At 45.1% G+C, this 23,195-nt stretch overlaps 1 protein-coding gene across 1 annotated transcript in view; it reads right to left on the bottom strand.

The window, feature by feature from the left end:
• The window catches only part of LOC137301413 (interferon gamma receptor 1-like), a 30,723-nt gene continuing 7,528 nt past the window's right edge, over nucleotides 1-23,195 (bottom strand). The window contains exons 5-10 of the mRNA XM_067970902.1: nucleotides 9,036-9,162; nucleotides 5,731-5,912; nucleotides 4,717-4,883; nucleotides 3,061-3,214; nucleotides 1,833-1,963; nucleotides 1-654 (exon numbers count right to left, since the gene is read on the bottom strand). Of these exons, the coding sequence (XP_067827003.1) occupies nucleotides 79-654; nucleotides 1,833-1,963; nucleotides 3,061-3,214; nucleotides 4,717-4,883; nucleotides 5,731-5,912; nucleotides 9,036-9,162 (1,337 nt within the window). The 3' untranslated portion in view covers nucleotides 1-78. The remainder of the gene's footprint in view (nucleotides 655-1,832; nucleotides 1,964-3,060; nucleotides 3,215-4,716; nucleotides 4,884-5,730; nucleotides 5,913-9,035; nucleotides 9,163-23,195) is intronic.

The following is a 23,195-nucleotide window of genomic DNA, read 5'->3' as shown; positions in this document are numbered from 1 at the left end:
TAAACACTGCAAAATTTTAATAAATAAATTACAAAACAGACTTGTCACTTTAAGAAGGTTTGAATTGAGAAGCTTTGTCTATAATCCGTTTTCTGTTAACATTATGTCATCTAAGCTGAGAAATCCTTTTGAGAAGCCTCCAGTTATATTAATGTCCGATATAGAAATGAAGCAGGGAGCCGTGTCCGGGACAGACTGCACTGCAATGCTGCACTCCTCCTGTTCTGGGGCTGTGTCGATCTTTGGCGTCTGCCTCTGATAACCCGAGACGATGGTGCTTTCCGTGCCCTCACTGGGCGCGCCGATCGTACCGGACACGTTTATTAAACACGATTCTTTGGCCTGTGAATTGTTCTGACCGCCCTCTGGGCTCGTGCTGTGGAGGCTGCTCGACTCTGGCGTCTGCTGCATGTAGTGATTCATAGGCGCGCCAGACGCGGGGAATCTGTCTGACGAGTGGCTCCCAATATCGATCCCGCTGTCCATGGAAGACGCTTCCTTAATTTTCGGGTCCGGCCACAGATCGCCCTGTTCCTGAACCCTGGTCAGGCCAAGGGGAGCGATATCGGCAAACACCTGCTGCACTACCACATCTTCTATCAAGCTCAGGTAATCCATGATACTCAAACACTTCTTGTTTTTGTCAAGAGATTTCTGCGAGAGGAAATAAATCATGAGTCTACCCCGTAAATATCTAAAAACAACTTGCCCTCAATGTAATGAAGCATGGCGAGGGGATCATCTGCAGGAGAACAGGTAAAGCGGCCGGGGAAGAACTGGGAAGGGGTGAGAATCCCTTTAGGGGCCTTTTCGGGGCCTGAAATGAGCATGGGCCGTATGTCCCGATCTCAAGGCCCAAAATTGGTCCTCGTGCCTCACTAACATTATCTGGGGGAGTTGCCAGTGCCTGTTGCAGCTCCACAGGCAGCTCGCCCGGTTGAAGACGAATATTGGGCCGTATTTCTCGCCAGCAACTGCCTGAAGGTAAGTTCCAGGAGAGGGGGGTGGTGCAGCAACAGAGGGGGGGTGAAGGGGAGGGGGCGAGCGGGATACTCTGGAGTAGGGGGAGCACTCTTGCTCCTCCCGACCCTACGGGAGCGATTTTCAAAAGAAAACTTACCTTCTTTGACAGCCACTGAAGAATCCTGAGCGGAACAGGCCCAACTCCTGCTCCACTCGTCCCAAAGCAATTTCCGCAATGGGCCTAAAACAGGTGCCAGGCCCCTCATTTACACAATGCCTGTTTTAGGCGGTCGCCAGGGACACCTTAAAAACGGCCTGATCCAGTATCGGGTCGGATGTTCTTTCAGGGGTCCTTCGGGTGCGGGACGTTGGGCCCCGGAAATTGGCCCTCGTTGCACCCATTTTACGCCAGTAAGTAGCAAAGAGAAGAGTCCGAAGGAGGGAGGCCCAGAGGGTGGGGTGTAGACCCTGAAAGCTCAGAGTTAGGATCGGCAAGAAGCTGAGCCTCATCAGCCTTGGGACGATCCACTGCAGAGGAGTCCTTATAGAGATATAAGGGATACTGGAATAAGGGAAGTTGGAAAACTTCCCAGATAAGCCAGGGCAGTAGGACAGCAGGGTGAGTTTAGGGCAGATATCTTTACACCGAGGGCGATCAGCGGCAGGAAGGAGTCGGCAGGAAGGGCAGGTAAGGGTAGACCACTGGGCTCATTTAAAGTACAGCTCGATATTGCATTGAGAGAGGGTAGGGGTGGGACTCTGGAGGGAGGAGATCAGATGGGAACTCATCTATCGATGGAATTTCCTAAGCTTTAATTATTTCAGCCGGAAAGGTTTTGAAATCTTCAGCGAGTGACAAGGGAACTTACCAGGACAGCTGGGATCGCGCTTTGCTTCTTCAGGTAATGCTGGCAGGACAGTCCCAGGCAAAAGCAGAGTGTGAACAGCATGATGACAGCACTGATGACACCAAAGATGATATGGATCGAACTCTCCAAACCTACACAAAGAAACAAGAAACTCTAAATTCATAGAAATAGGCAGCAAGTGATGACAATCTCAGTTAGGGGAGGGTGCTGTACATGGACAGACCCATTCAGAAAAACGTAACTCATGAATGGAGCACCATCTTTACCAGAGTGTGTGATGGACCTTGTTTGTGAAGCCACCATCAAAATACATCATCACATCAAACCCCACGTAACAATCATGGGATCAAAATGGTGTCCATTTTGTCAGCATGTTTATACAGGAAAAGGTTTTGCCAGATACTTAAGCAAGAGGAACTTACATTTATGTAGTGCTTTACAGCCAGAGAATTCCCATTGAAGTGTAACAACTGTTGCTTTGTAGGTAAACTAGCAGCGTAATCACACACTGCAACATCCCAGGACACCTCTGCTGCTCTTTCAATAGTGCCATAAGATCTTTTCTTAAATCTGAAAATGCAACACTCCCTCAGTATTGCACTAAAGAGTCAGACTAGATTTTGTGCTCAAGTCCTGGAGTGGGACTTGAACCCACAACCTTCTGACTCAGAGGCAAGAGTGCTACCCACTGAGCCAAAGCTGACACTGTCTTTGTAAAGTAACATCCCCTTTAAAGCCTCAGTAATGCACAGGGCTTCGAGTGTTTGAGCTGTAACGTGCCACGCTGCGGAGTGGATATGATGTTATTGTGCTTGGAATTCCCCACACAGTGCATTCCGAGTCTCAGCCTTTCTCCTGGGAGAGGTGCTAAACAAGGGCATAATGTTTCTCTGTAGGGTGTACTGGGAAACATGGCGGACCAATGGAAAGATATTTTCAAAATAGGGCAAAAGTAATTTGAGGGGTGGGGGTGTGGGGAGGCGGTAGGGCAGTTTCTGACGAGGAATGGAGATTGGGTGGAATATTGAATTATCACCTCTGAGACCTGGCTTCAAAGCGAGACCAGGGAGAGGGGTGAACACCTTCTCTGGACCCTTATCCTACAGGTTTGGGAACTCTAACAGCCCAGTTCTCTGACTAGCCTTCTCAAACTACGCCGATATGAGATGTTGTAAAGGTGCCAATAATGTACATTGTGAATTGATGGCACACCAATGACCTACTTTACCTGGTTTTGGGGTTGGGATTGCTGCACATTGTTCCCTGGTGATATTCCCTTCTCTTGCGTCCCCTGTCAATATTGCTTTCACACTGACGCAGTAGATGTTTCCTGGTTGCAGTTCGGTTGTGTTCAATTCTCCTGAGTTCACAATTTCTACAGGCTGTCGGAACGCAAGCAGGAGACAGGTTGAAGAAATTAGCTAACAGCATAAACATGGTAACAGCACATTCCAAGATGGCACCATGTCCACCCCAATCCTCTCAGGATTCACGTGGTTTGGAAAGTTCAAACCAAACACCTCTGTTGCCAAATCGGATGCTCCTGGTTGGGCAGCCAAGCTGATGACTACAATAACTCTGCCAGTTGGGAAGTGGTTGCTGTTGCTGGGGGAAACCCATCAGATTCACCAGCTCAGCTGACTCACCACTCTGATATTGGCTTGGGAGGAACCGGTGATTTTGGACCTATGGTTCCCCAAGCTCCCCACCACTGGGGTTTTCATCGCCTCATATCTGCGTCTGTTCTAGACTAATTGATAGAGATTGATTGCTATGATTAGTTAACAACTCCATTATCGTTGTATCACGTGACTACCAGGATGGTAGAAGGCGAACTAGATGGACCTTAGTCTTTCTTCATCTAGCAATTTGCTATCAATCGGCGTTTCAGTCAAAGCTGGCCAGGTTGCTAGGCGGAGCACTTCTTGGTACTCCACGCCCTAATATGGGGAAGGCTCAGTCCCCTCCTTCACCGTCGGCAAGCTTCCTGTGGGTGTAGCTACATGGGTAACGGGCAGAAAGGAGACTGCAGCCTGCCCCACCATTCCAGCTCAATCATGGGGTGTGGGGATATAGGGAGATGGCTTAATGCACTGCCCCATCGAGGGATGGTCCTCGTGTCGTGATCACCAGATCTCCAGTGTGCTTCCAAATTCAGTTGTAACAGTGCGGAGAGGTGAGCAAGGCCCGAGGGGAGGAGGAATAATCGGAGACCCGCACTGCTTTCAAACATCTCCTTACCTGGCCCTCCCAATAGGACAGTGAGCAAAAGAACCTCACAGTCCGGGAAGAGCCCAGGTCAATGCTGAATTAGCTGTGCTCAGTTGGGTGGTGGTACAATCTGCTTCTGTGCCCCTCACCGAAGGAGGGGAAATTCATCCATGGTGCGGGGGAGGGGGGGGCGCGGGGGGGAAATGTCCAGTTGCTGCTGGTCACTGACCCCTTCTAGAAAGTACTTGTGTAGACACTGGGTAGGACCAGATTGATTTTGACTGTGACTACCTCGCTCGGTCCAGCACCCTGCCAACGCTCACAGTAAAGGCTCACAGTAAAGAGCAGCGACTTGGACAAGGGACCAGGGGGTGTTTCCTTTCATGAAGGAATATGAGGTGGAGCGGGAGTTGGGGAATAACAAAATCCAAGTTTGCCATCAGCAAAATGTCGATTTTATAAAACCCCATCCCATATTACATAGAATGTACAACATAGAAACAGGCCATTCGGCCCAACTGGTGTATGCTGGTGTTTATGCTCCACATGAGCTTCCTCCCACCCCTCTTCATCTAATCCTATCCGCATATCTTTCCATTCCTTTCTCCCTCTTGTGCTTATCTAGCTTTATTCATAAGGGAATCGCAATTGACAGAAATCCAGGAGCTTTTACCTTGTCAGAGTTGTTCGCTCTGATATAAATAACGTACATCAATGAGCCGTTGAACACCTCCGCCATCGATCTGTTTCTTTCTCCAGTCCTTAAGGTCGGTGGTGAGATGCTGACTGTGAACGTGTTGCTGTCGACTTTAACATTAAAGGTCGGCAAACCTAAAGCAGCTGAAAGAAAATCAAATCCAAAATTAAATATAGATCTACAACCAAAATCAAAGTAATTGAGCACCAGTGTGTCAATAAGTGAGTGTGTGTGTGTGTGTGTGTGTGTCTCAATGAGTGTGTATTAGCCAGTGAGCAAATGTGTCAGTGTGCATGGGGGTGAACACATCAATGAGTGTGACTGTGTCAGTAAATGTGTGTATCAGTGAGCATGTACGTCAGTGAACGTGTACGTCTGTGTGTGTGTGTGTGTGTGTGTGTGTGTGTGTGTGTCAGTCTGAGCATGAATGCGCCAGTGCGTGTGTCAGTCTGAGCGTGTCAGTGTGTGTGGGCGCGCTAATAAGTATGTGGGTCTTGCTGCCGACTGGTTAAAGGCCTGGTATGGTACTAAGCCACACAGAGCAGAAGATCCCAGGTTCAGTCTGCACTGAGGCAGCTAATATCAGCTGGGACCGTCGCTGGAGCTCTGATCGGCCCTAGTGCCTTTGGACTAGCAAGGGAAAAAAAAAACCAGCCAGGGTTCCTGCTTCTGATCTTAAATTTCAGGTGAGGATGGGATCGAGTTTGGCCCCATTGTCGCAGACCAAGCGCATCAAAGTCAGATACAAATACAACACCCTTGTGTTGCCCTGGGTGTGTTCACATCAGCTGCGAACATTTTCAGTTTCTTAAAACCCCCTTTTCAAAAATAAAATTAACAAGCTAGCAATTCAAAGCAATGGCGAGTCCTAAGGTTGTCACTTCAAACTTCGAATATGGCCAACTTTGAACTGAAAACTGTTCCTTAACCATCCTTGAGCATCAAGAACAAGTTAACGTTATGTTCGATTCAGTGCAAGAGGTCACTTACTGGAATCCTTGGGTGTGAAGTGCTCCGAATATTCCCAGTTCGAGGTTCTGTTGCCAGTAACACTCCTGACTCTGGCCATGATAACCATGTCAAGGTCCCAGGTCTCCCGTGTGAGGTCACAATGATGGTGGGAAATCCGTGTGCAGTGTCCCACTGGGATCCAATCTTCATCGTATCCATACCTGTGGGTCAATGAGGAGACTGATCAGCGACTGGCCAGTGCCTGCCAACATTCCCTGCAAACTACCTCCTTCCTTACAATTCCTATTTAGGGTTCCAGGAGGTTTCATCACATTGCCTCCAAATGCCCCGCCCCTCACCCTCCTGCCCGACAGGTCAAACCTTGCAGCAGTAATGGCGGCTACAATACCCACAATCCTTTGTGCTCCAGAAACCCCCCCCCCCCCCCTTGGCGTTGCGTGGTTTTACTGGAGCGAGCCTGCCCCAGGCCCACGTTGCATCCTGGGCGGGATACACCCCATCTGTTTGCCGTGAGTCCGGGTGGAGCACAACAGGAGAGGAAAACTCCCCCATGACTTTTCTCCCGGGTTGCTCCCAGGAATGTACGGGGGATTAATCTTTAACTCTGGGAGGCCCCAGGACGATCCGGGAGGTTTGGCAGCCCAATTCCTACTGGAGACCCTGCACATGTCTGAACGTGTGTTAAAGAGTTTTAATGCAATGTTAATAATCGTGATGTCTTTACCGCGAACATATCACAGAACCAGACTCTTGGGGGACTCCTTGGGGATGTGATCATCGAGCTGCTTAATGAGCACTGCCCGCCGTTTCTGAGAGTCAGTATGCATTGTACCCATTATTATAGGCAGGAAAATTAGATGCAAACGCGGTCTCTCGCTTCCAATTGCACTCTCCTGGTGCAGGCACAGTCCAATGCATAGAAAATCACCAGCTGCGCAGGTGCCATTTCCCAATATGCGCTCCCGACAGGTGAAACTCCGTGACTGCAACACACGATCAGACAAGTTAGTCTACAAGATGGAGATCCCAAAGTGTGTTTGGTTCAGAGGGACTAACAGACCCCCCCCCCCCCCCCCTCGAGCTTTGCTGTTGTGGTTTATGATGCCATTGGTTTGGATGCAGTGTTGAAATTGCACTCTGATGTCTGTTACTTTTTTTTTCTACACACACGTTGCTGAGATGTGTCCATTATTACAACACACAAGGGCTTGTCATCACTGTGGGCCGATCTTAAGCATTTCCACACTGGGCACACAGGGCATTCCAAACATTGCAACATCCCTGACACAGATCACAGCATCAGTGAAAGTCAGTACAATCAGTCAGGATGAAATCTGTGATAGACAGGTATATGAGGGCAAGCATCAAGTATACCGCCTCTCTTTTAATCTCACTTGCGACTGGTGTGGCTGTGAGTCACCGGGTTTGTCCCCACATAAAGATATTCACGTTCTGCCAAGGACTCCCACTCTCACAGTGTCTACTCTCCAGTTCGATATAGAGGCTGTAGATTGTCTATCTGTAAACCTGCAGTTCCCATTCCCCAACACCTCAACAGCCTAGACGTTCAGTGCGCAAACGTTCAACGTGATTGGACGACAATACTCTATCCCCTATTGTAAAGGAGGTGTTGACTAGTTTATAATTAAAGGTTTAATGTCTCTGTTAAGTAGTGGACTAAGGCAATAGTATATCAACACTCAGTGACGTCCAAGCTCGATCCACGGCTTTAATCGTGCTCCCATATCTGGGGAGGCTCTAAGCCCTCTCTCACACTCCTAAACAGGATACAAGATAACACTTATTGACTAATAGGGGACGCTGTTCTCATCTCCAACCTCTGTGCTGCCATCCTTCACATTCCTCTCGATTTTATCGATACGATGGCCATTGTCCTACTGAACTTTCCCCTCTTGTTGCCTCCGAATACACCATCCACATGCTTCTCCCTGCATCGTGACTGTACTGAAATCAAGACTCATCGTATCGCCCCCTCACTCACTCATTCTCCTTACTTCCCTCAGGCTTTTCCTCTAAGATTTGCAAACTTTTAGGATCAAGCTTATCGTTCCCTAACTGTCCTGATTTGCCTCGTCTTCTACGTTATCCACCACCGTGGACCTTGGCTTAGCTCGGTGGTAGCACTCTCGCCTCTGAGTCATGGAGGTCATGGGTTCAAGCCCAACTCCAGGGACTTAAGCACATCATCCAAGTTAACACTTCAGTGTTGTCTTTTGGATGACACATTAAACCAAGGCCACTCTGCCCTCTCAGGTGGACATAAAAGATCCCATGGCACTATTCGAAGAAGAGCAGGGAAGTTCTCCCTGGTGTCCTGGCCAATATTTGTCCCTCAACCAACATCACTAAAAAACAGATTATCTTGTCATTATCTCATTGGATTTGTGGGATCTTGCTGTGTGCAAATTGGCTGCCTTGGTTCCTTACATTGCAACAGTGACTACACTTCAAAGAGTACTTAATTGGCTGTAAAGTGCTTTGGGATATCCCGAGGTTGTGAAAGGCACTATAGAAATGCAATTTCTTTCTTTTTTAGCCCTGCACCTGTTTTTTTCCAGCAAACCAACAGGCACATCAGCCTCCGTGAGTTCAGTCAGTTCTGAAATCACACTCAGGCTCCAGTGACTGGTTGAATTTTCCAAATTGCAGAACTCGTGAAGTGACTGTGGTTCTCCGTTTCAGTTTTTATTTCTGTTTTTTCAGTTTCCTGGGAACTTTTGAATTCTCATTTTAAAAAGTCACGTCAGGGTCAAAATAAAGTGAAAATAGACAAAAAAAAAATCAGATGTAAACTTCAATGTTACAAAAAATTTCAGTAAAAGCTTTTGGTCATGGTGTCTCTTTTACTGCCATGGGATTTTTTACATCTACCTGAGAGGGCAGTCTCATCTGGAAGAAGGCACCTACTGACAGTGCAGCACTCCCTCAGTACTGCACTGGGAGCGTCAGCCTAGATTGTATCCTCAAGTCTCTGGAGCATAATTTGAACCCATGACCTTCTGACTCAGAGGCAAGAGTGCGATCCACTGAGCCACGGTTGACACGATTTGACTAGGAAAGGTGTATCCCATCTGAGCCCGATTCATTTCCCCCCCCAACCCCACCTTCCAGCAAGGGGTGGGCGGGAGCGGGCACTGGTTACTGATTCGGAGCAGGAACCCTGGCTGATTTCCCCTCCCCTTTAACCCAACATTCACTGAGGCCACCTGCAGTGGGTGAAAAAGTCACCCTAAACTCTCCTTCTTACTCCTAACTTGCTCACTTTTAACTTGTAACAAAGCGAAGGGAGCTGGCTCCTTTACCTGCTGTACTGCACATCGTATTGAAGGGGCTGTGAATAATTCTTCGCTGGACTCCAGTGAAGGATGTTTTCGGTGTTGACAGAATAGAAATGAAGATTTCCAGGGGGCTGCAGTCTGGTGTCAGCTCCTGTAAGAATATTAACACGGTTTATCTCCTTTGTATGGCACAGTTTTCATCAGTGTGAGTCCACTCTGCAAGTGCACGTGTGGTACATCGAGTCCACAGCACAGAAACAGGCCATTCGGCCCAACTGGTCTATGCCGGTGTTTGTGCTCCACACGAGCCTCCTCCCTCCTTACTTCATCTCACCCTATCCGCAAATCCTTCTATTCCTTTCTCCCTCATGTGATTATGTAACTTCCCCTTAAATATATCTATGCTATTCACCTCAACTACTCCATGTGGTAGTGAGTTCCACACTCTTACCACTCTTTGGGTAAAGAAATTTCTCCAGAATTCCCTTATTGGATTTATTAGTGACTATCTTATATTTATGACCTCTAGTTTTGGCTCCCCCACAAGTTGAAACATTTTCTCTACGTCCAGGTAACATTTTTTCTACTGAATTGTGTTTAATGCAGTCAGGGCATTTTAGAACTTCTGCATATTATTTAGAATCATTTTTCTATTATGGGAGATTGGGCGGAGGGAGAATACTGGGAGGATGGGAGGGGTAGGAGAACACAAAGTAAATAACCAGTGTGACAGGAATTATGCACAAATCTATAGGCTTATGCCAATTTCCCAGAAAATCATGAATGGACTTATACGACACACCCCTTCTGCAGAATGAAAAGGATAGAGGCATTAGTGAAGGTGCAAAAAAGATTTACAAGGATGATACCAGAACTGAGAGATTATACCTTTCAGGAAAGATTGAAAAGGCTGGGGCTCTTTTCTCTATAAAAGAGAAGGCTGAGGGGTGACCTAATGGAGATCTTTAAGATTATGAAAGGGTTTGATAGGGTAGACGTAGAGAAGATGTTTCCAATTGTAGGAGAGACCAAAACTAGGGGCAAAATATAAGATAGTCACTAATAAATCCAATAGGGAATTCAGGAGAAACCTCTTTATCCAGAATGGTTAGAATGTGGAACTTGCTACCACAAGGAGTACATGAGGGAGAAAGGAATAGAAGGATATGTTGATAGGGTTAGATTAAGAAGGTGGGAGGAGGCTCATGTGGAGCATAAACACTGGCATGGATCAGTTGGGCCGAATGGCCTGTTTCTGTGCTGTACATTCTGTGTAATTCCTGCTGCAATGGCCTGGAATAGAGCAAAGCCAGAATTCAAATTTGGACAAAATTAAAAGTCACTTCAGCCCCATTTACAGTGAGGAAATTGAGCCCCATTTACACTGAGGGAATTCATACACTACAGAGCCAGACAGACCAGAAAGCACAAGGTTTGACCCCACTCCCCAAGCTCTGCAACCCTTCTGCAACTCCGCAATGGCTTAACTGGTAAGGTCAGCGTGTAAAATCTCAGCATCGATCCCTGGTTTGTGCTGACCTGGCTTGAGGGGAGGGTGACTGGATTTACGTTGGGTATAAATGGGGTTGTCTTTACTTTATTCCTGTTTGTATTGTGGGTTTGGACATAAATGGGGGCAATCTGCTTTTGTATTGTACGGTAGGGTATGGGAGCCTAGTGGTTATGACACTAGAATGTACATAGAATTTTCACCACAGAAATAGGCCATTCGGCCCAACAGGTCCATGTCCGTGTTTATGCTCCACACGAGCCTCCTCCCACCTTACTTCATCTCATTCTATCACCATATCCTTCTATTCCTTTCTCCCTCATGTACTTAACTAGCTTCCCCTTAAATATATCTATGCTCTTCGTCTCAATGAATACCTTGTGGTAGCGAGTTCCACGTTCTCACTGAGTAAAGAGGTTTCTCCTGAATTCCCTATTGGATTTATTAGTGACTGTCTTATATTTATGGCCCCTAGTTTTGGACTGTACCACAAGTGGAAACATTTTCTCTGTGCCTACCCTAACGAACCCCTTCAGAATTTTACAGACCTCTATCAGGTCACCCCTCAGCCTTGCAAGTTCAAAACCCACCACGTCAACTAGTGAAACTGAATTCAATAAATCTGCTAGTCAGTGGGCTACTGCATCATCAGAAAAAACAAACCCACTAATGTCCTGCCATCCCTATCGGGTCTGGCCTCATTGTGGTTAACTTTCAATGCCCTTGTGGCAACTAGGAATGGACAAATGTCAGCCTTGCCAATGTCGCCCACATCCCGAGAACGAATACGGAAAAACCCGCCCCCACTCCAAATCAAGTAACACTCAGTAGCTATTGCCTTCACTGGCTATGTAATATACGGTCACCGAAATTCCCCAGGAACACGGGCAGGGGAGGCCTGAAAGACTTCAGGAATGGTGTACACTAGGTTAGCTGACCTCAGCCTAGAAAGCAATTGGGGAACTCGGATCAGTCTCAGCACTCCCGGGTTAGGGGGGAGAAAAGTCAGTCTTTGTTACACAGTATAATCTTGAACATACGATGGTCTCAGATAACCTCAATCTCTGAGATAGCATACTCTTTATTGGGAGTCCCTCTGACAACGAATAATGTGCTTAATTGTATATCCCTCAACTGTCCCAATTTAATCCAGATATCCCAGCGTTAAACAGGATCACTGAGAGATCCGCAGTGGGTCACACGGCTCCCTAGCTGGCAAATTCAGCTGATTTACTGGTTCTACAGAAAAACCACACTCCTGCCCCCAGCATCGGGCCAAATTCTACCTTTCAGGTTCAAGCCCCATTCCAGGCGGATGCTCCCAGTACTGAGGGAGTGTTGCACTGTCGGAGGTGCCACCTTTTGGATGAGACGTCAAACCGAGACCCCGTCTGCCCTCTCAGATGGATGTAAAAGATCCCATGGAACTATTCGAAGAAGCGCAGGGGAGTTCTCCCCGGAGTCCTGGCCAATATTTATCCCTCAACCAACATCACTGGAAAACTGATTATCTGGTCATTATCTCATTGCTGTTTGTGGGACCTTGCTGTGCGCAATCTGGCTGCCGCCTTTCCTACATTACAATAGTGGCTACACATCAAAAGTACTTAATTAGCTGTTTTTGCGACCTCCTGGGGTCGTGAAAGACGCTATATAAATGCAAGATGAAAGAGTTCAGGACGCTCCCGCATAGAGGGGTTAACTACACATCCAGGGAATGACAGAGAACACGATTTATAACTTGCCCCTCAATTTACACTCCTCTATTTCAATAGTTTAATTTATCAATCATTAATCACCAAGATTGTACAAGCTGTAACCGTGAAACTCACGAACAGAAAGTGGGAAAAAAAAGTTTCAACTTTTTCTTGTACTTTGTTTTGTTCACAGAATGTTTCGGTTTATATTTTTAAAAATCTGTCGCTATGATTTATTACACGTTAGACCTACCAGAGAGGGTGAACGCCAGTAACAGGAGGGCTACAATCCGCAGTTCCATTGCCGTTCTTGTTATTAATCTCTACACCATGTACATCCCAGCTCCACTGACACTAAACTGCCCTTTCGCCGAACGGGGCAGGTGTAAGGGTGGGAGGGTCACAACGTCAGCTTCCGCCTGTGAATTTCCTGGGTAAGCAATCTCCTTCGCTGAACTGGAGACGGGGGAATTTTGTTCAAACTCTCCCTGAAACTAACGCGCTAACTTCAGAAAAGCCCAAGAAAATCCGCAGGCAGCCCGGACCTGCCCATTAGACCGTCTTTCTGAAGCTAGGTGCCTTGGTTTTACTTTCAAGGCTACAGAACCGGTAACCCCCCCGACCCCCAATTCAGTCTGGACTGGAAACCGCTTCCCATCAAAGTCGCCTAAAAGTTCACGGACCCCTTTCAAACTCATAAGAAAGGTTCCAGCACGGAAGGAGGCCATTTGGCCCATCGAGTCGACGCAGGCTCTATGCAAGAGCAATCCAGCTAGTCCCACTCCCCAGCCCTATTCCTGTTGCCCTGCATTTTTATTATCCAGTTCCCTTTTGAAGGCAATGATTGAATCTGCCTCCACCGTCTCCTCCTGCAGTGCATTCCAGATCCTAACCACTCGCTGTGTAAAAACGTTTTCCCTCATGTCACCTCTGGTTCTTTTGCCAATCACTTTAAATCTATATCCTCTAGTCCTTGACCCTTCCGCCAATGGGAACAGTTTCTCTCTATCTATTCTGTCTGGACCCTTCATGATTTTAACACGTTTGTGTTAAAGCTGTAGAAATATTGGTATCCAAAACTTACTGAGATGTCTTTCCCCAATGTTTGATCAGCTTCTTGTCTCTACCTTCCTGTTTTTATTTCAGTTTTCCAGCCTCAGCAGTATTTTTTTCACTTGCACCAAACTTAATGCCCATTGTCAGTGCAAAATAATTACTACCCAGAATCATGATTCATTGCCCCCCTGGCTGAAATCTTGATTGAATTAAGAAAGATCTTATGTTTTTATATGCCTTTCATGTCCTCAAGACATCCCAAAGCGCTTCTCAGCTAATTAAGTACTTTTGAAGTGTAGTCACTGTTGTAATTTAGGGAAACACGGCAGCCAATTCATGCACAGTAAGATCCCACTCACAGCAATGTAATGAATGACCAGGTAATCTGGTGATGATGGTTGAGGGATAAATGTTGGCCAGGACATCAGGGAGAACTCCCCTGCTCTTCTTGGCATAGTGCCCATGGGATCTTTTACATCCCCCGAGAGGGCAGACGGGTCCTCGGTTTAACACCTCATCCGAAAGATGCACCTCCGATAGTGCAGCGCTCCCTCAGTACTGCACTGGGAGCGTCAGCCGGGATTACGTGCTCAAGTCAGAATTTAAGTAAATTGCGAAAGTCTTTCTAATTACAATGTGGCCACAATTTTTGCTCAGGCTCTGCTGGTCTGACGATACAGAAAGTTGGTAGAATGTGGGAAAGAAAAACGAAATATATTCTAATGACATTAAATATGTTCAACAGAGTGAAATCTGCGTAGAATGTTTAGCAAAATGTTTTTCCTTGTTTGCTAAATATTTGAAATAATGATGCAATTTGTGTCGAAACACCATTGCACTGTATGAATCTCACTGTGTTACTTGATGGTGATTCATTGTCCTAAAATTGCACACAAGTATTCTGGCTGTTCTGTTTCATCGTCTCCCCCACCCACCCCCCCCCCCCCCCCCCATCAATGTGATATTGAGCTATACAGATCAGGAAGATCCCAGGTTATTTTCTTCATCTGTGCTGAGTTAGCTACTCTCAGCCAGAGCAGTGCTACTGTAAGTCGCAGAGACCCTGGGCTAGGGAAAGGGAAAAAAATCCATCAGGGATCCCAATCCGGTTCGTTATCCACTGGCGCCTGCTAGAACATGCGTGAGTGAGGACGTCAGAGGAGGATAGGATTAGGCTTGGCTGTGATGCTGCACCATGGTTGAACAGTCTATTGACACTCGCAGTTTAGGCTTATTCATGGCCTAGACAGTGAGGGTTGGAAGACTATCAGGTGAGGTATCTCCAGGCAGCTGGTGCTATGGAACCAACAAAGGGAGTCCACACCTTCAAGAGAGGAGAATAGTGACCTATTTTGAAACTGAAGCCCTGTAGCGGGGAGGTAAGGCTGAGGGAGGTGATGAGTTCTATAGTTTTGATAGCCTGCGGAAAAAATGAGCACTCACCATAGTAGTATCCGTAGAGTGTGACAAGATAGGTTTGCAATGGGTAAAGAGGTTGGAGGTGAGAGAATAATTACCTACCAGACGACAAGCTTTTTCTTGTATCCTGTATGCAGTGCAAGAGAGAGAGGTTACAAGGGCCTCCCCAGATCTGGGAGCAGAATTCAAATCTTAAATTTGGGCTTTATAGAGAGTTAAGAATTGTCCACAGAAAAAAAATGTTTGTGTTTCATTTCTGGTTGCTTCTGTATCGACTAAAAGTTGGCGTGAGATGGATGAAAACTCCCTCTGTGTATTCTAGGAGCAATATCATTTTAGGACACAACAGCCATTTAATTTTTCTAGGCCAACAGTGTTAAAGAAATCGCTGACAAAATTATTTTGTAAATTCTGGGATAAAAGGAGTAAGAGGTAGAGATCAGCAATAGTGCTCAGAGCCTCACTGGCCTGTCCCTATTTATTCAGCTTCCCCTTAACATATAACTCTGTGGGTTAGTTCTGGAAAGCTAAAGTCAACTTGTTTCTGTATTTCTTTTCGTAGGTCAAACCTAAACATTTTGAAAGTTTTGGTTTTCATTTTGAGTTCCTGTTTATTTTTATGAGCAATGCACTTGATCTAATGCAGCACATCAATACCTCAGATGCCAGGAATACAACTGTCTGAAATCCCATTTCACCAACGATTAAGTACACAGGTCCTTTTATCTTTGGTTGCCTTGTTCAGTCATTTATTCCCTGCTCTTCTGCTGTGTTCCCTGCATGGTCTCGTCCCTCCCTATCTCTGTGACCTCCTCCAGCCCTACAACCTTCCGAGATCTCAGTGCTCCTCCAATTCTGGCCTCTTGCGCATCCCTGATTTTTATCGCTACACCATTGGCAGCCGTGCCTTCAGCTGCCGAGGCCTTAAGCATCTGATTTCAGTCCCTCATTATGACTTGTGGTGCTTTCTGAAGCCACTCATTTGCAAAACAATTGCTTGAAGAAAAGGCCCACCGCCACCTTCTAAGACCAACTAACGATGAACCATAAATGAAGCCTTGCTGGGGTCACTCACATCCTGAGGACAAAGAAAGCTGAACAAAATCAGACACCAATACTCTGTTCAAAATATAATTATTACTTTTTATAACCAAAATGTAACACCTCACTCTCAGCGACATTAAATTCCATCTGCCACTTTTTGCCCATTCCACCAACTTATCAATATCGCTTTGGTCCTCAGAATTAATTATTATACCTCCTATTTAAGTATTATCTGTGAAAATTTGGACACTAATCCCTCTAGCCCTATATCCAATCTTCTCCAATAGTCTCTGAGTATGATATCTTGTCAAAAGCTTTCTGAAAGTCCACTGGATTTCCCCCATCCAGCATATCTATCACCTTCTCAAGTAATTCCATCAGGATTTTATCTCTATCATTCAGGGTCGATGTCAGGAAGCACTTCTTCACACAAAGGGTCATGGAAATCTGGAATTCTCTCCCCCAAAAAGCTGTTGAGGCTAGGGATCAATTGAAAATTTCAAAACTGAGATTGATGGATTTTTGTTACGCAAGGGTATTAAGGGTTACGGAACCACGGCGGGTAGATGGAGTTAAGATACAGATTAGCCATGATCTGATTGAATGACGGAACAGACTCGAGGGACTAAATGGCCTGCTCCGGTTCCTATGTTCCCTTAAGACTAAGTTGTGAGACAAGAACTAAGGTTGTTGATACAAGAACTAAGTTGGAGCCATCAAAGGTCAGAGGTGGGAGCTATTGGCTGAACTTGTGAAAGACATAAAGACACCATTTGATACTGGTGTTGTGCTTTTATGGCTTCTATAAATATATAGGTTTCTAAAAAAATAAAAAACATATATCCATATAAACAAAAAAATTAAGTCCTTAAGTGTAAGCTTGGCTGAGTTGGTAGTACTCTTACCTTCGTGAGGAGGTTGTGGGTTCGAGCCCCACTACAGACTTTGAGCACAATCTATGCCAACACTTCAGTGCAGCACTGACAGAGTGCTGCTTTGCTGGAGTGTGCCGTCTTTCAGTTGAGATATTAAACCAAGGCACTGAATCCTTGTCAAGTGATGTAAAAGATCCTACGGCACTATTTGAAGAAGATATGGGGAATTGTCTCGGTGTCCTAGCTGACATTCCCCCCTCAACCAAAACAGATTAACTGGTCCATCTATCTTGTTGCTGCCGGTGGGAGCATGCTGTGTGCAAATTGGCTGATGTGTTTGCCTACATAAAGTGCCTCATTGGCTGTAAAGTGCTTTGCAATATAAATGCAAATTCTTTTCTTGCTGTTACTCCTCAGCAATTCTTGTATTTCAGTCTTTTGTCTTAGATCCTATTAGGTGTCAGGGTTGGCTCAGGGGTAGCACTCTCGCCTTTGAGTCAGCAGGTTGTGGGTTTAAGACCCACTCTAAAGACTTGAGCGTATAATCTCAGCAGACACTCCAGTGCAGTACTGAGGGAGTGCTGTACTGTCGAAGGTGCCGTCTTTTGGATAAGACATTAAACCGGAGATCCTATCAGATGCATGAAAAAGATCCCATGGCACTATTCGAAGAAGAGATGGGGAGTTCTTCTGGTGTCCTAGCCAACATTTATTTCTCAACCAACATCACTACAACAGTTTATTTGATAAATTTCTTTCATTGCTGTTTATGGGACCTTGCTGTGCACACATTTGCTGCTGTGTTTCCCTACATTACAACAGTGACTGCACTTCAAAAGTACCTCATTGGCTGTGAAGCACTTTGGGATGTCCTGAGCTAGTGAAAGAGGCTATATAGGTTTCTGTTTTACATCCTCCATCTTCTGTGTTCTTTGCTTGGCTTGTTTGCTTTGCGGACTTTTCATATCTTCTCTTCTGGTGAGGGAGTTAAGAGTTAGAGAATAGAAGGCATGGCTCACCTATGCCACTTGAGCTAAAGAATGTTCCTCCTACCCATCCATACTGAGAAGCATAGATAAGTCTGGTCACCCATTGTGTAAATCCAAATCTCCTGTTACCTGAACAAGGAAGTCAAATGGAAATAGGATGTGAGCTTGTGGGCAATACAAATGAGAAATCAGGAAAGGGAGACAACAAAGCTCCTTTATTATAGTTTCAGCTCAGATTCTGGGAGACCAGTGTCTCCCCACCTTTACACTACCAAAGCCTGCTCTTATCCTGCCAGCAGAATCATAGCCCTACAAAAAAATTAGGTCTTTTGGTATCTAGTTTTTATTTTAGAAAATTCTGGACTGTCCAGTCCAAGATGGGCATCAACCAGACCTGCTGAGCGTTTCCAGCATTTTCTATTTTTATTTCAGATTTCCAGCATCCGCAGAAGTTTGCTTTTGATTTAGTGTTTAATTCGCTGCCACTTCTCTTCCAGGAAGGCCCGACCTTGAAGTTCTGCTCTTCTCTTCGACAGGATTTCCATTTGTCTCTTTTACCTTGTTCATCTTCATCACTTTTAAAAACTTTAACTTCTTCCAGTTCTGATGAAAGGTCATCGACCTGAAACGTTAACTCTGTTTCTCTCTCCACAGATGCTGCCTGACCTGCTGAGTGTTTCCAGCATTTTCTGTTTTTATTTCAGATTTCCAGCATCCACAGTATTTTGCTTTTGTCAACCTTAGCTATATGTTTGGAGTCTGAATAAATATTTAAGACAGTCCTTTAATGTTGGTGAGTAGCTTATACACTATGCAATTAAATGGGAAGTGCTTGCAGTATTGTAAATTAAAAGATAAAAAGCTGGAAGAGATTGTAAAATGTTGCAGAAAACTGGAGACACACCAATTGATCAAAGGGACTGTGTATTTGACCTTGTGTTTACAGTGATAAGGGCACTATTATATTCCTTATCTTGTTGCCTTAAAAGAGAAAGCAATGGCAGGAAACATTGCTGATCTGATCCAGACAGTACAGCACTCCCTCAGTCTGGGCAACTTAGAGATGGGAGGAGTTTCTGGCTTTGCTGCTGCCATGTTTGGTGTAATTCTGTACAGGCCACATTGCAAAAACCATGTCTGGTCCGTACAAGCGGACTAAGAATGGAGAAGGTCAGGTCAAGCAGTGCTGCTGGGAGTTTAAATCCATCATTGGTAGTGTTGTAAAGGAAAAAGCAATTCTTGGGATAGGTTTCCATGCAGCTTGGGGCACTAGAGCTGCCTTAGTTGCAGGCACCAGGACGATCTTTATATTATACCTGTGCTATTAGTGATATTAGGACTTATGGTAGAAAGCAGCTTTAAGGCTCAACTTCAAGCAGTTTAAAATCACAATTCCTTCTTCTTTTAGGCACCTATCCCATGCGACATTCCAAGGCTGAGTGCACAGCTAGCAAAAAAGAGAGGGTGTCTCCCTTAAGCATGTTCTGCCATTCAATTAGATCATGGCTGAAGTGTATCTTAACTTCATCTACCCACCTTGCTTCCATATCCCTTATTACCCTTGCCTAACAATAATCTTATCAATCTCCGTGATTGAAGGTCACTCTCACTTGCAGCTGTGGCACTGTGCCTGCAGCTGCTAAATTCAAACAGGCTGCAGAGAGGCCCCAGGGAAACATCTCCATGATGTGTTTCCACACAGCTAGTGTTACCGTGAAAATCGCACTTATTTTTTTTAATAAAGAGAAACCCCAAACTGTAATTGCTACCTGCAAAAAGTAGAGATTTACAGTAGGTTTTACTGATTGGAGAATGATGACCTTTTTAAAGCAATAACCGGACCAGCATAAAACATACTGCTACGTCAAACTGCTGGAAGAGTAAGGCAGAGGTGAGTCACACAATTCCCGAGGTCTAATCAGATCGCTAAAAGGCACAATCAGATAGCTAAAAGAGATTAAAAAACTCAATGTTTCGAATAAAAAAAGAACTTGCATTTCTATAGCTCCTTTCACGACCTCAGGATGTCCCAAAACGCTTCACAGCCAACAAAGTACTTTTGAAGCGTAGTCACTGTTGTAATGTAGGAAACATAGCAGCTCATTTGCCCACAGCAAGATCCCACAAACAGCAATCTGACAATGACCTGATAATCTCTTTTTAGTGGTCTTGGTGGAGGAATAAATATTAGCCAGGGCACTGGGGAGAACTCCCCTGCTCTTCTTCAAAATAGTGCAATGGGATTTTTTACGTCCACCTGACAGGGCAGGAGGGGCCTCAGTTTAACATCTCATCCGAAAGACAGCACCTCTGGAGTGTCGGCCTAGATTTTGCGCTCAAGTCTCTGGAGTGGGACTTGAACCCATGACCTGGTGACTCAGAGGCAAGAGTGCTACTACTGAGTCATAGCTGCCACCTTGAACAAGGATGATGAATAGGTATTCCAGAATTACCTGGAAAATAATTGGCCTTCTAATCTAAAATCCAAGACTTTTGGTGTCCAGCTTATGTATTAAAAATTTCGGTGGGGTGGGGGAAGGCTCATTCAAAAAAAAACAAACGGTCATATTCTGACAGGCAACAACCCATTAAGGATTGCTGAGTACCCTGAAGGAGTAGCTAAAACTTAAACAGAGTTTAAGGTCTTCAAATAAAATGAGACAGTTCACAATTTTAGCTCAGAGAGGGAGAAAAAAACTGCAGACGTACAAGGTTACACTTTTCTTCAGACTTTGAAAACTTGGAGAATAGCCTAACTGGGCTGAGGTTCTCCCCGATTATTCATTGCTAGGGATAGTGCAATTATTCTAGTTGTAGGTTCTACTTCTTTATCTCTAAAGCACCTTGTTATCCCAGGGAAGTTCACAGCTGTAGAGATAATAAAAAGAAAAAAATGCTGGGAATACACAGCAGGTCTCTCAACATCTGAAAAAGAGAAAAGACGGGTTAACGTTCTATGGTAGAGACTCTGTCAAAAATGAAAGAAAAATAGGTGAGTCTCCTTGTAGGACTGACCAAAACAAAGAAGGGAGTGAAAGGGTAGTGTAACACTGTAGCAGAGAGAGCTAAGCCCAGTTACACATATTTGGACTCTGCAATTAATAAGCCACAACCTGTATATGCTTTAATATTGATTGTCTATCTGCTGAGTTAGCAGGGCTCTATAATTGGGCTCAGCATCCCTGGGTTAGGAAGGAGGAGGGGAAAAAAAAAAATCAGCCCAGGTTCCTGGTCTTGATCTTGACCACTGCTGGAGAGTTCCCATGTGTAGATGTCAGGAGAGGTCAGGATCAGGCTCGCTGCCATATCCCCCGCCATACTCAATAGCTGTCCACACTGAGCACGGTACCCAAGAGCGACTGGCGCCCATGGACTGTGTCCCAACAAGTCAGCTCCTTCAGCAAAGGAGGGGAGAATAAAACTGCCATATTAAGGGTTACATTCATGCTTTTTGCCCGTTAAAAATAAGATAGCTTTTCCAAGAGAGCCGCTCAGGTCAAATCGACTTGGAATACCCCTTTCTGCTGTTACTATTCAACCATAACTTTGTATCTGGTTAGACTGCCCTATTGGCAACACAATAGGCACCATGATAGACAAGAAAAGGCTTCCAGCCATAATGATCATAGTTTAGAAATAGTTTGCAGACTATTTTAATAGCAGCATTGACCCATTAAGATGTTAGACATAGGAATATCATAAATACGCTAGGCATTTGTATGGTAATATCGCAAATAGTAATTTCAAAGTTTATGTACTGAAGTGTAAATTGTGTGTATGTCTGTGTAATATTTTCAGTGAAAGGGTTAATGTGTTTACATGGATTCCTGCCTGCGATTATTTTACCTCAATGGTTAAACCATTTATTTTAAACAAATATGACCAATGTGTTTAAATGCTGATAGGAACGAACACAAACATGCTAACAGAGGAAATTAAACCCATAAGGTTTTTGGGGGGGGATTTTTTTTTAAATGTTGGGCAGGGATTTTTCAAATTCTATTTTTAAAAAATGTAATCCAAGTGGAAATCAAGACATACATGTAAAAAAAATTAACAAACAAATTTCCTTTTATTGAGGTGAACTGTTTGCTTTAAACATTTTGGCCCTGTTTTTCCTCTGCCATGCCAGACTTCATCTCCTTTACATTGAGATTTCCAGCGCTTCCCCTGGGGTGGGAGGGAGAGGAGGCACCAAACGCCTTTGCCTGCAACAGGCACTGCAATGGCATGAAATGAAGGGGAAGGAGCCAGCAGCACCTCCTGCTTTATTTTCCCTCGGGAACACCAGTTGGGTGTTCACTCGATGGAAGCCTTTATGCCAGGCCCCCTTAGACCAGATGGAGTGTGAGAGGGACCTGTAGCTCAGCTTACAAGGCCTAAACAGCTAAGTGGCCTTTCTCCCCCCACCTCTTACAGGGACCCATTGGATCCTCGGGGCTGGTTTTGGGCAGCAGCCTTGTAGATCTCAGGTCTGCAGCTGCGACTGGCTTCCCGCCCCGGTTTTGGGCAGAGGCCTACGCCAGGTGTGCACGAGACCACGCCAAGACCCGAACCAGCAAATCCAGGTGAGTTCAGGTAAGACGCAATTCAATACAGGTGCACTGTGCCTGATTCGCAGTCCAGCGTGGTTGCGATGAGAAAGGAATATCAGGCCTTGTTTTACCAAATCGTCCAGGGGAGAACGCAGATCAAAGTGAGATGGTCTTGAAGGAAATAGCTATTAACTTCAGCAAGTTACTGTTAACGGAATTGGAGAGGGAATGTATGTGTGATGCAAGCAATTTTGGATTGACAGGAGGCCGAGGAGAGTAATGGGAGACCAGGGCAAACCAAATGAAAAGGATGGCGAATGTAGAAAATTAAAGATGCTGCCATTCTGGCATAGTATAGGATACTCATCAGAAGCTGAGGTTAAGGCATTTTGTTGAGGCAGAATTGATGGAGGTTTACTCAGCACTGAACCATGCTATTTTGACCTGGGAGTGCTTGACAGGGCAATGCAGAGAGAGCGTTACTCTGAATCTAACCCGTGCTGTACCTGCCCTGGAGTGTTCAATGGGGGTATAGAGAGAGCTTTACTCTGTATCTAACCTGTGCTCTACCTGTCCTTGATGGGACGGTGTAGGGGGAGCTTTACTCTATCGAACCTGTACTGTACCTGCCCTGGGAGTGTTTGATGCTGATACTGAATGTCAAAAATAGAAAAGTAATCCTCACTATAATGAGCACAAAGATCTGTTGCCTACCAAAGTAGAGCTCCACAGATCTGATAATTAACAGTTTGCCAATCGAGATATAGTGATATTGCATCATTAAATAATAATTATTAAAAATATTAAGTACAATTCTTTGAAGGGATTTTTAAAAAATCAACACGTCCTAAAAATGCAAACACTTTATTTTATCTCAACCATATTACTAAACTTTAGACTTAACAAGATAACTGTCGTAAACATGGTTACAGAACCGAGAGATTCCTCCCATTTGTTTCAAAGGTATTTTAATCCAAATTGCAAATTTTAGACACATGCATGTCTGGCTTGTGATAACTGAACTGTATCAATTTATATGCAAGTCAAAGGGTATATAGT

The sequence above is a fragment of the Heptranchias perlo genome, chromosome 33 (assembly GCF_035084215.1).
Source record: "Heptranchias perlo isolate sHepPer1 chromosome 33, sHepPer1.hap1, whole genome shotgun sequence".
Classification (NCBI taxonomy): domain Eukaryota; kingdom Metazoa; phylum Chordata; class Chondrichthyes; order Hexanchiformes; family Hexanchidae; genus Heptranchias; species Heptranchias perlo.
Note: the sequence above shows the minus strand (reverse complement) of the source record. Positions and strands in the feature narration are given on the sequence as shown.